The sequence below is a fragment of the Natator depressus genome, chromosome 10, assembly GCF_965152275.1.
Source record: "Natator depressus isolate rNatDep1 chromosome 10, rNatDep2.hap1, whole genome shotgun sequence".
NCBI classification, from domain to species: Eukaryota; Metazoa; Chordata; order Testudines; family Cheloniidae; genus Natator; species Natator depressus.
This window is the reverse complement of record NC_134243.1, coordinates 17,495,547-17,508,181: the sequence shown is the minus strand read 5'-3', so window position 1 is coordinate 17,508,181 and position 12,635 is coordinate 17,495,547. Positions and strand designations below refer to the sequence as shown.

Sequence of the window (12,635 nt, the reverse complement as noted above, 5' to 3'; positions counted from 1 at the left end):
GGCATGTTAGCTCAAGTGGCAGAGCCTGTGCAGTGGATCTTAAGGTTCCAACGTTGCTGATGAACCTCAAGTACTCAAATTAGGAAATGTTAGGTTTAAGGTTAATAGATTGGCTAAGTAATAGGTATCTTCTTTTTGTTGGTTGCCTCTTTATTAAATGCTGCTGTTTTTTCTTGTCAGGGTTCACAAAAAGAGCTGTTGAATTTGACTCAGCAAGATTACATGAATCGGATTGAAGACCTCAATCAGTCACTGAAGGATGCCTGGGCCTCTGATCAGAAAGTAAAAGCTCTAAAAATAGTTATCCAGGTCAGTTTAACTATGTGTGTGTTATACAAAAATAATGAGATTTGTTTATTTAGAAAATAAAAAGATGAGTGAATGTTACTCTAGCTATAAGATTGCTGTGGACCCCTCCACCATGCTCAGAATTCTGAGGGTAGGCATGAAGTGTGTAAAACCCTTTGTGCTATATGATTACCAGCTTATTCTGGCCCTAAGTAGTTGGAGAGCTAGTTGCTGCTAATAAAGTAGTATGAATGTCATGATGACTCCCTAGCCCAAGGTGCTGATCCAGGCATGCACTTAATGTGCTCGAGAGATCTCATTGTGAATAGTGCCACTGAAATTGTACTTAAAGTTAAGCATGCACTCAAATGCTTTGTTGGATCAGGGTTTAAGTCTCTCAGAGGCAGTAGTGAAAACCCCATAACTGAGAACACTTAAAGTTAGACTGGACAAAACACAAGAAAATGTATTGTACGGAATAATCTTAATTAGAAAGGGGGATGGATTATATGATTTTTATGATTATATGGTTTTTTAGCTCTCTAATATTTATAATGCTGTAAATAGTTAAATTGCAGTAAAGTTATTGGTGATCACATACATCTTCCTCTAACGTGATCTTTTTATTTTTGTTTTATTTTTCCTAATACTGTGCTTAGATGATATGGAAAATAATACACAAATCAACGTAATTGATACCAAAAATTGGGACTTTGAAAATGCTTTTATGTTGTACATTTTAGTACCATTGGTAATTTGACATTTTTACCTTTGTGAATGTATTTTTTTGTAAATGCTAAGGTGCAAAGATAAGTGTGGGGGAGTGATGAAGAAATATATGCAGAATAGGCTGAATCTCTTAACTGTTTATTTCTAGACATTCTGTCGTTTGGGTTTTTGTTTTTTGTTTTTTTTAAAATCAGTTTTTGTAAAGGAAGTACATAGTTCACTGGTCTCCATTGAAATTCACATATCTCTTTTGCAAAAGCTGATGTTTTGTGACTAAGATGTTACTAAGAGTTTAGTTTCTCACCATTTTTTTAAACTATGAACTGATAATCTCTTTGAAGTTGATCAAGTATTAAAGAGATGAAAAATTGCCTAATTGGTTTGAAATACTGGATAATAAAATGAGGCTCCTTGAGGAAATCAAAATACTTAGATGATCTAAGAATGCTTAAGATATTCTCTCTGATACATATGCTTGGTGTTAATAATTTAGAAACAATAGATCTGTATCTTTAAGATGCTTATCACATTAAATATTTATTTCTGGCTTACAAAAAATACACATTTATGATTGTTTCACTGCTCTGGCACAAAAAGGCTGTGAGCTCATTTAGGAGAAGTGAACATGCTTATTTCCCAGTCTGTTGTTCTGAAAGTAGCTGCAAAGGGAGCCTGAAATTCATTGCAACAGATATTTAGAGTTGCATCAAGTAGACTTCCAGTGTAAAAATTCTTTTTTTTCATAGGATGTGGCAAACTGCTGCTATCTTCCTTTCAAGGACTGTTTGTTGACTTACAAAGTAAACATTATTCAAAGAAGATATCATATTCCAAATGCATGTGGTGTGAAATGCTTGCAGTGTAGATCATATGTGGAAAATATTTGAAACAGCGAGTGTTTTCTTCTAAATATATGTCTTTGGCAGTAATTCTGCTTAGATTAATTCATTGACACTGTTCTGATGCAATGAAAGTTTTAACTTATCTTTTAGTTTTTGATTCATCTATCTTCAAATAAAATAAAGCCTGTAGGACCTCCTATTAGTCAAACATCAGTTGAAGTTAAACCTCTATCTAGGGCTCATCACTGTAGTATCATATTGGGGTATATTCTACACACGTTATATACTGTCATCTACAAATAATAAATGGCTTGGAGGGCAGTAGCTAGGAAACTTTACCCTTGGATAAAAATAGTTCCTGAGATTGTGCAGGTTGCCTGAAGCTAACATCACAACTGAAGGGACGATATATTACCAGGTTTCTTTTATCCTTGCCCATCTTGATTCATTTTTGGGTACAGAACAGACACTACTGATATTGCTGGCAGCTGATCTCCTTATAATGTATGGTGCCCATGCTAATTTGTTAGATCCTTCAGCATTTTTTTGTTATCACTGGCCACAAGTATTGTTTCCCTGAAAGGTTGTCGTCTTGCAGGAGATGGACCTCTTGGAGTGAAGTGGAGTAGAAAGCTGCCATGCTAAGTGCTCAGTGATGCCAAATATAGACTACTGTCCACCTGTGGCAATAACTTAGCCTGCTTTTGGCCATGTCATCAGTTTCTAGGTAGATTTTTTTTTTTTCCTTTAAAGTTGATATCTATTTGGTTTGGATACCTAATAATTCAAAGGAGTGAAAAATACCTTTACTTTGCAAGTCTTCAGTACAGTCAGGAAAAATGAATGAACATTTAGATGGAAAACTTGTTTCAGCAGGTTTCACTGGATCAAGTCACAGTTAAATTTTGCCGTCTGCCTGCCTAGACTGAAAATCTAATAAATTAACAGTACTGCTTCTCCTAGACTTATTTTTCCATTATTTTGTTTTAAAATATTAGTTGTACTACGGTAGCACTTAGAGGCCCCAGCCAGGTCTGGTTGCCATTGTGCTAGGTTCTGTCCAGACATACAGCAAGAGACAGGTTAAGCCTCAGCCAGCTTACAGTCTTACAGACAAGGTGCAACAGGTTGGTGTGACAAATAGGATATGGAGAGAGAAGAGAGAGGACAGGGAAACCCTTAATACAAGCAAGTTTAGATTAGGCTGGCTGAGTGCACAATTCGTACGTGTAATAAGACAATCAGTAGTAGTAATCACGGCTTGGAAGTGAGTCTTATACACGATAAGGTGGTGTGTTTAGGGATTTTGATTGGGGAGGAAAAGGGGATTCGTAGATATGAGGGGTAACATGGGAGAAAGCGTGAAGGTGCTTGTGGGAGAAGTGGATGAAAGACTGATAAAGGCTGTTAAACCGCACAATAGAGTCAGTAAAACCAATGCTGTTAAATTTTTATTGGCCACTGATTTTCCCCCCCACCCCCCAACAAAATAATGGAACGATGGCTAGCGTAAACTGCTGTTTTCTGCATATCCTGGTTTAGTAAAGTAATTGAATAATCTGATTAAGCACAGAAACAGTTCAAAGATTCTCTAGTGATGTTCAAGCTGTATTAATTTGTAAATCCCTCTTTTGGAGGGGATGGCACATGTGTTAAGAAATAGGACAACTGAATGTTAAAACTTGTATGAATTTGCCTTTAAATGAGGCCAGAGGCAGAGTGCAACAACCTTAGAAACTGAGACACTGATGTAATGTTAATAGTCATCAGGAAAGGTTACATAAAGTCAGGATTGTTTTTCCAGCAGTGGATCCCCTTTGGAAAGCTGTTTAAGTTGGAAATGCTGGTAAAGTTTACAAAGGAAATGAAACATAAATCAGGAGTGAATAGAGTTCAGAAAATGATCTTTGAGTTTGGATGATTATGCCTTTTAGTAGCACCAGGGAATTAGCAATATTATTAAAAAAAACAAATTGTCATGAAAAGTGTGGTGACCTAATAGTATTTTATCACAAGAAAATACAATACCATATTACAATGCCTTTGTTGAGAGGAAAACACAGAATATAAATGTAGTACCTGTGGGATTTCTGTGTATATAATATCACAAAAGGATTTTCAGAGGAAGTCAAAGGAAGATCCTAAGACATGGTTCTGTGTCAGACCGTGTTTCTTAGAATGATACCAAAATTGAGGATGTTCCCATCTTGCGATTTACTTAACCCACCTACTCCCAAAAAACAACACTCTCAGTGGTCCCTGGGTAATGTCATAAGAAAAGTTTAATATTATATGCATAACTACTTCTCACCCATAGGAACCCTCCTTCTCCATGAAAATTCTGTTGCAGACATTAATCCCTACCTGATTCTAGGCCTGGGCATTAATTACATCTGTATTTCAGTTACTGAAATATTATACCAGTGCCTGTGGTAAGAGATGGAGGAAACAGAAATGCAATAAATTGGTATTTAGAAAAGAGTGTGAATGAGGGAATACCTTTACTGGAGCTTCACTATTGCTGGATCACTCTGAATTTGAGATACTCTTAAACATATTACTACTCCCTCTTACTGCAGAGGTAAACAGTTTCCTAACAAGAGTACAACATTATGAGCATACTAACTGGCGGGGGCATACTTTATTCCCAGAATTAAACATTTGTCAATAGGGGGCAAAAACCCAGCTGCATCACAACACTAGAAGTAGCTTGATTTAGGGCCAGATTGTGAGAGAACCTTGTTAGGGAAATGGAAAAGTACACACAGAGCCTTGCCTTCCACAGCTCCATGCGACAGCTTGTACAGTTGCAGTACTTGCTTCGAGGGAGTATCCTGAGTGCCCCTGGGGGGTGCACAGTGCCATAAAGGGAGGAAGGTCTGTGATTGTGGGTTCATTGTTGGGCATGTGAGTCTGTGTGTGTGATAGCTTGTTTTGTTTTTGGTACACATAGAAGAGATAACAAAGAATTACTGGGAAAGCAACTAAGTATTATTCACTAAAATTCTCTTGGAAATATAGGGCAAATAAGCTATGTGATAAATTTAAAAGACTGCAGGAAACTTTCAGGTTTGACCTTGATAGAGCTTAGAGACACATGATTATTGTGGAAAATTCCAGCCCCATCCTACTAATAATTTTAGATTCAGCGCAAATGCTGCTGTGCTGGTATCTATTTTTTGAGTGTGAGAATCGGAAATCTTGGGGGCAGTTGTGCATCTGTCTTAAAACCTTTCTGTACTCCACTAGAAGTGTCAACATATTTAGTACCTTGTTTTCTTGGTCTGATAGTGGAAAGTCAGAACATATGGAAACTAATGTTCTCTTTGGGTACGTCTACACTGCAATAAAATACCTGTGGCATGGCTAGGGCTGGCCCAGCATAAGCTGGCTTGGGCTGCAGGGCTAAAAATTACAGTGTAGATGTTTGGGCTCAGGCTGGGGCCTGGGCTCTGAAACCTTCCCCCCACTCATGGGTTCTCAGAGCTCCAGCCCCATCCCGAGCCCCAAAATCTACACTGCAATTTTTATCCCTGCGAGCCTGAGACAATTGACCCAGGCTCTGGGACTCGGTGCCGCAGGTTTTTTATTGCAATGTAGATGTACTCTCATCATCAGTTAGGTGAACTCATCTCACAATGAATATATTAAAATATACGAATTGAAGAGAGAGAGCAAATATATTTTAATAGCACTTTAACTTTGTCATCCTTAGATTAAGTGAACAAAGGTGTGTTGTGTGGTGGCTGCCCATAATGTGCTTGGATGTATCTATTACCTGAGGGGAGAACTGTGTACATACTTAACAGGCATCAGTGGAGATAGTTCTCTTGGGTCACAGGAGTGAAGGGTCTAGCTTTTCTTTCTTGTGAACTCTCTAGATCCCCTCTTGGTGAATAAAGCAGTGAGGCTGAAAGGACTACTTATACTTATACTTGTTCTGTGTATTGTTCCAGTCTGGTGATGCTTCAGCAGGTCACTTCCTGAATGTTGGGAATAGAGTTGAAATTGTATTTTTAGACAGTTCTCTCCCGCCCCCCTTACACTGTATTCATTCCATTCAGTTGAAGACTGTCTCCTGATTGCAGGGGAAGGGCCATCCTGCAGCAGAAGGGACTGGGGTGGGTTTTTTACTGGTCCTCTTGGTGACATGGAGGATAAAGAGATTTCTTGTGAAGCTATAGGGTTTATTTGTGTTTTTCAAGAGAGTATATTGGAGAGATAGACTTGTCCCTTTACTCCTCTCTTCCCACCCCCAAGCCTGCTTTTCTTCTACAGTGGGTGCTGACTATCAGTAAACTTCTCCCAAAGATTTCGGCTACATCAGGGCTTATTGCTGTGTCCTACCATATATGTACCATATCTTGTATGTTTTATAAGTTGGTCACCATGTAATTGGATTCATATGCTGCTCCAGTAAAATGATATTTCATTTTTTGGCCCTATCTAAACTAGGAAATAGGCTGTGTTTAAACTATTAGCAAATATGCCTTTAAACATGACTTTAGGCCTACCATTGACTCAGTTGAGCACTTTAGTGTCCACCACTGTGTGTTTGTGTGTCTGTGATGTGGTTGATCACAGGTTTCCCTTTATGGTTACCATGACGGGCAGACATGTTTTAAAAGGTCTTAAGTTCTACTAGATGCAAGGTTGTGTTTAAAAATATGGGTAGCTAGTATGTTTTTAACCATAATCTATTTCCTAGTTTAGATATGTGCTGTGCATATGCTGCGTATAGATGCTTGGAAGACAGATTATGATTAGCACCATAAAAATGCTTTTAAATAAATATTTTTTTAAAAAAAGGCGGCATTTTCCTTGTATTTCTCACTATCCTCTATCAGAGATCATTTGTCTTGCCTGAGTGAATATATAAATCTTTCCCAGGCCAACTTAAATGCTGCGCTGTGGATTTCTTAGCATGAGGGAAGACTGACTGATAGTGCTGCTGCTGAAATGGAGACTATCATGGTGATATTCTCCAGAGCCAGGTGTGACAGTTTCAGGGTAACTGCACCTGTATTCCCCCTCCATGGTCCACTCCAGGAGTGTCCAGCGAGGTTAAGTCATTGCTTGTCTCTGGGCAGGGACCCACTCCTAAAGGCTGCACAGCCACTGTCTGACACTGTGATATCCCCAGCAAGCCACTCTACATAATGGCCAGCATTGTGCTTTGCTTTCTCTCTAAGGGCTGTGGCCAGTGTATTGCCAGCAGTTACAAGTTACCACACAACTCTTTTTTTAAGCAAGTAAACTTATTCTTAAGGCAAAAGCATTATAAAGAAAGCACTTTTAAAAAAGCAAGCCCAGAACAGATTGAAATGCCCACTGGACATACCAGGAGTCACACATCAGTCTTGTAGGGTCAGAGTAGGCCAAAGTCTTTCCAACACTTCTGCAATGGTTGGGGTCTCCCTTAGAGGGAAGGTCCTGTCCATTTGCTGAATCAGAAAGAAGGTCCTGTGTCAGTTTAAACTCATCTCCTTTTATACCAATGTCCTTTCATTACCTGACGGTCTTTGGAAAACCCAGTCTGAACCAGTATATGCAAACCTTCCCAAGGGATGGTACCCTGCTGCAGGTGTGCCTGAATGATTCACCTTAATCTCCCCTTCTGCCCCAACTGTTTAGTTCCTGGAGGAGCTGTGGTAACTCACCCCTGCTGAGTTGCATGCAATCACTGACCCACAATGATACATACATCATTCAAAAACTTAATACAATGTCATCCTCAAAGATGCTGCATGTGATTGCAATATCTGTCACAGCAGGTATCTTGCAGTGTTCTGTCAAACGATTCCAAAGTCTCTAGGGCTTTTTATATGGCACTCCCCTTTGCTAATTCCATCACTGACTACCTTTAAATTGGGTAAACAGAATTTTGTATCCTCCTGGTAAAGCTTTGTTCCTTTTTTCTTTTCTAGTGTTCTAAACTTCTTTCGGACACAACAGTAATCCAGTTTTATCCAAGTAAATTTGTTCTAATTACAGATATACTTGATACATTTGGTAAGTACTTACAATGGACCTATGATGGATTCATTTTTATTAATTTTTTGTAGAATTACAAAATATTCTAGAAATAGAACCTATAAAGAGTTTTAAGGAGTTAACATCAACTGCTTTAAGGATTTAACTTTTACAAAAAATGTGGCACGTTGTTTTTTGTTGTATTTGGCTTTGTATTGTTTGTTTGCTTAAGTCTCTTTGTGAGGGTATGCAAAGCACTATATGCTACATTCTGTTAATGATATTTATATTTTCATTAATTGATTCTGCAGATTTTCATGTGATTCTCTTATTTATAACAATTTTAAGTAGAACAAATATTTAAGTGATACATATAGATATATGTCCCTTTAATGCTGTGTTTGGGCTCAGAATATTTTTCTGTTTTGTTTTTCTATATTACTAATAAATATGTTTAATTTAGAGTCCTAACAAGAATAAGTAAGTACATTACTTTGTGGCCTGTTCTAGAAATGTAATAGTTATCAAAGTAACTTCTGAAAGCCAACAGTCAATTCTGTTTCAGGATAATATATTGTTTCACTGAATAACCTTGAAAGATGAATAATCATAAATACATACAATATGCCGTAATACAATGAGTACCACTAAAGTGAAGTCATGAGATAAACATCATTTGTTATGGCTGTATGAATTACCAGTTGTAGAAAACTAAAGACTCTAGGGAGGAAAATAATTGAGATGATTAAATAGTTGGCTATGTTTTATTATTACATAAACAATTGTCTCAGTTGGCTGTCTTCTCCTAGGGAGAGTACATTTGCAACAAATACAAGATTAATTCTGTGGAGTTTCAATACTCATTTTGCCTTGTAGGTAGATGCTTACACAAATACAAAAGAAAGAAATATAATTTAAAGGATAACTGGAGACTGGATGTATCTCTCTGAATCAGATCTCTAGGTAGTCTCTTGCCATCAGTAAAGCATTTTAAATCAAGTAAATCTATTGATATGGCAGGTATTTTAGATTGGGTTTTTGGGAATTATCAACATGATGAAACATTCATCAGCCACACTAAAATCTGTGGAAATGCCTTACGGATTGCCACTAGCCTGGTCTCTGCATGTAATGCTAAGCAAGCAGGAAAAGAACTGGAAAATATTATTTTCTGGACACAGCTGCTTTTTAAATCCTTATTCGATAATATAAATGTTTTATGCTTAAAACTTCCTGATTTTCTATTGAGGTATAAATAATAACCCTCTCTTCAAGCTCCTGGAGGAGGTGATATTGGTGGTGGTTTGCTTAATGGCCATAACAGTAAGCAAATTTAGGATAAGTTGGAAAATATAAAGTTGTAATTTCACTAACTTTAAATCATTATATTCCCCATCAGATCCAATGCTTGGATTTGCAGATAATAGCAGCATATTGCTCTTTTCAGTGGCTTATGCCCTGTCTCCCTTCTGGAGCCATCTCATTTGGCCCTGTTCTTGGTTGGCAGGAAACAGAATTGGGGCTCAGTATTTAAACGCAGTTCCAGTTATGCCAGCTTCTAATGCAGTATGGATGGGCATTTCTAAGTTTGAACATGATTTGACTCATCAGCTCACTGATTGGCTAAACTATGTGAAACTGGCTTAGCTGGGACAAAGTTCAAACACAGTTCATAGCTCCATTGTAGATGGGGGAGCCTTCTTTGACACAGGGCAGATGGGAAGCTCTTCATTTTCCCTTAGTATATTTTCATATTCTTTTAATGCACAAAGAAACCTGACTCTTGAGGTCAAGAAGAAGATTTTCGTTAATTAAATTAGGTGCTCTGTTTATCCACGCCGTAATTAGTATGTGGGATTCCAAAAGTAACTGAGTTAAACATTTAGGCAAACAATAATGCAGACAGATTAGATTAGGTACATCATTCTTTAAACAATGCTTCAATGGAAGTGTTTTATTAAAAAAAAAAAAAAAAAATCTAAACACATTTCTTTAAAACTCCAAAAGGAAAAAGGTGCACTTTCTTTGTGTGTTTAACAATGAGAGGCTAAAACAAAACTATGGGAAAGGTCAGGATCTCTACACTTTGAAATCTAAAACTATATCTCAAGTTAAAATAATGTGTTACGTAATGTTTCAGGAAATTATCACTCTATCGCCTAACAGCTTCCTAAACCTTAACAATATTTCATTCCATCTCTTCTTGTTTGTGGAAGAGTTGAACTATAAAAGCTTTCTTTAATTGGATATAGACTATGAAATGGTCAAAATGTTTTGCTGAATTATTTAATCTAATTATTTTTATTAATAATTTTAATCAATCTTGGATTTCTTTAACAGTGTGGAACTGATTTATTACAGTCTTTTAACTTGAAATGTATTGTTGGTGTTTAACAGGATGTGCTGTGACAGATGCAGTTGTTTTTCCAGGTTTTATATCCCCTTTATGTCCTTTTCTACTTATTGACAGTTGCTAAGAATAATACAGGATCACTGCTCAGTGAAGAGGGGGGCACCAAAAGTTATTTCCTGGTCAACAGGAGATGGTTGGAGTAATCTGACCTATCCACTGCCTTTGTTCTTAGTGAAACTAAGACAGAGAAATTACAGCATGCAAAATCCTCAGTGCAGACCTTCAAATCTCTGATTCACTAGATGGCAGCATAATATAATGGAGTTCAAGGAAGTCTTTGCAGATGAGTTTCCTGGACCCTGTAGAAAACCATCATTATTTCACAATTTGCATTTTACAATTTGCTAAAGATTAACCTATTTTCTTGGCAGGAAAACTAGTATATGAAAGAATTTTATCCATGTGTCTGGATAATCGCAGCTCTTTACCAGGTAACTTTGTGCCTGCCTTGTGCTATTCTTCTTGTAGAAATGTGTAAATTTACCATGTTTACCAAGCTAGGTTTGGGATTGTGGGGAATTTCAACAATACGTATCCTGAAACAAATTCAGTTTTGCTTCCAAGCTTTATAAAATAAAAACACATGGGAAGACTTTAGTGCATACCTCGATTCCTATGGGGGAGAGCTAGAGTTTTTAAATGGGGCCAAGCCAGTGGTGCTGTAGATAAATATGACCTTGTTAATGTCCTCTGAAAATAAATTGGTCTGCTCATGTTTGCTGAGTTTGGATTTAGTTGCTGTTCCTAGTTTTTAACAAGGGAAAATGTCTATAACAGGTTACTTTAATCACTCCCACAACTTTACGTAAGTTTACTTCCTTACTATAAATAACCCAACATAAAACTTGTGACAGTAAAATGTACTCATTTCCAGTTTTAATGATTCTCAACATTAGCACGGTCTGTTGCAGGGGAGGGAAGTGTGTGTAACTTCTAGAGCAGGAGGAAGTGGAAGACAACTGTTGGGAGACAGCTAGGATGGGACTACTATTCCCCCTCACTCCAGTTCTAAAACAAGGGAAAAAACCTTTGTCCTCTTCTCTCCTCATACTCTCATATCCTGAGCATCTTCCTACAGTTTTTCAGCATGCTTATAACATGGTTTTATCTGTCTGCACAGACCAGAATAAACCATATTACCACACTGTTTGGCCACAACCATGTTTAAATATGGTTATTTTCATGTTGTAGATGAGCCCATGCAAATTTCATTATAAAATAAAAGTATTTACCTTTGATTTCATCACAAACAGCTTGCAATACTAAACCAGTAGCATCATGAGAAACAAGTCAGTAATAATAATTTCTTTGGTGAGCTTTCTTTTTTCTCCTTGCTATTTAACACTCCACCCCCTACGGACCGCTCTCTCTGGGTGAAGCAAGAGTCAAAATATCTTGGAAAGAAATCTCTACCAGCAATGATATCAGGAATGAAATTTTCCAGTAACATACACACACTCACAATTTCCTATGCAGAACCCTGCCTTGAGCAGCTGCATGAAATGAGAATCAAGTCATTGGTATTTGTACTCATTCTTTCTGTTCCAATAAGGTTAGATCTTCTGATTTAGTACCAGAGTTCTCTGCCTCCAGGAAACCAAACTACAGTTTTCAGAGTAGCAGCTGTGTTAGTCTGTATCCGCAAAAAGAACAGGAGTGCTTGTGGCACCTTAGAGACTAACAAATTTATTTGAGCATAAGCTTTCATGGGCTACAGCTCACTTGATCAGATGCATAGAATGGAACATATAGTAAGAGGATGTATATACATACAGAAAATATGAAAAGGTGGAAGTTGCCAGACCAACTCTAAGAGGCTAATTAATTAAGATGAGCTATTATCAGCAGGAGAAAAAAGCTTTTGTAGAGACCATCAAGATCGCCCATTTCAGACAGTTGACAAGAGGTGTGAGGATGCTTTAAATGGGGAAATAGATTCAATTTGTGTAATGACCCAGCCACTCCCACTTCAAGCCTAAGTTAATGGTGTCTAGTTTGCAAATCAATTCAAGTTCAGCAGTTTCTCGTTGGAGTCTGTTTTTGAAGTTTTTCTGTTGGCTCTTGCTCATTGAAGGATACCTGAATTATGTTTGTCTGTGAGGGAACAATTGCAGTGCTTTTGTGCAATTAATTTAATTTGTTCAGCATTTGCTAATGAAACCAATATCTTATAGAAAAGAACCTGTCAACAAAACTGATTTTCCTTTAAGTGGTAATCATTGCCTTTACTTTAAGCAGATGATCAAAGTGTATTTCTAGTATGTTCAAGATCAGTAATTCTGTGATGACTTTTTGCTGTAGTTTGAGGGATTAGCATTTTGAGGGTTATGTTAATATCAACTATGTTCGGGTTAGCACTTTTCTTAACTGACTTGGCAGTTACAGCACAC

General features: G+C 37.4%; 1 protein-coding gene across 2 annotated transcripts in view; it reads left to right on the top strand.

The window, feature by feature from the left end:
• Positions 1 to 12,635, top strand: part of VPS35L (VPS35 endosomal protein sorting factor like) — a 121,866-nt gene that overhangs the window by 16,239 nt on the left and 92,992 nt on the right. For both annotated transcript variants that reach the window (XM_074965354.1, XM_074965353.1), the window contains exons 7-9: positions 181 to 309; positions 7,787 to 7,871; positions 10,617 to 10,676. In XM_074965354.1, coding sequence (XP_074821455.1) covers positions 181 to 309; positions 7,787 to 7,871; positions 10,617 to 10,676 — 274 coding nt within the window. The remainder of the gene's footprint in view (positions 1 to 180; positions 310 to 7,786; positions 7,872 to 10,616; positions 10,677 to 12,635) is intronic.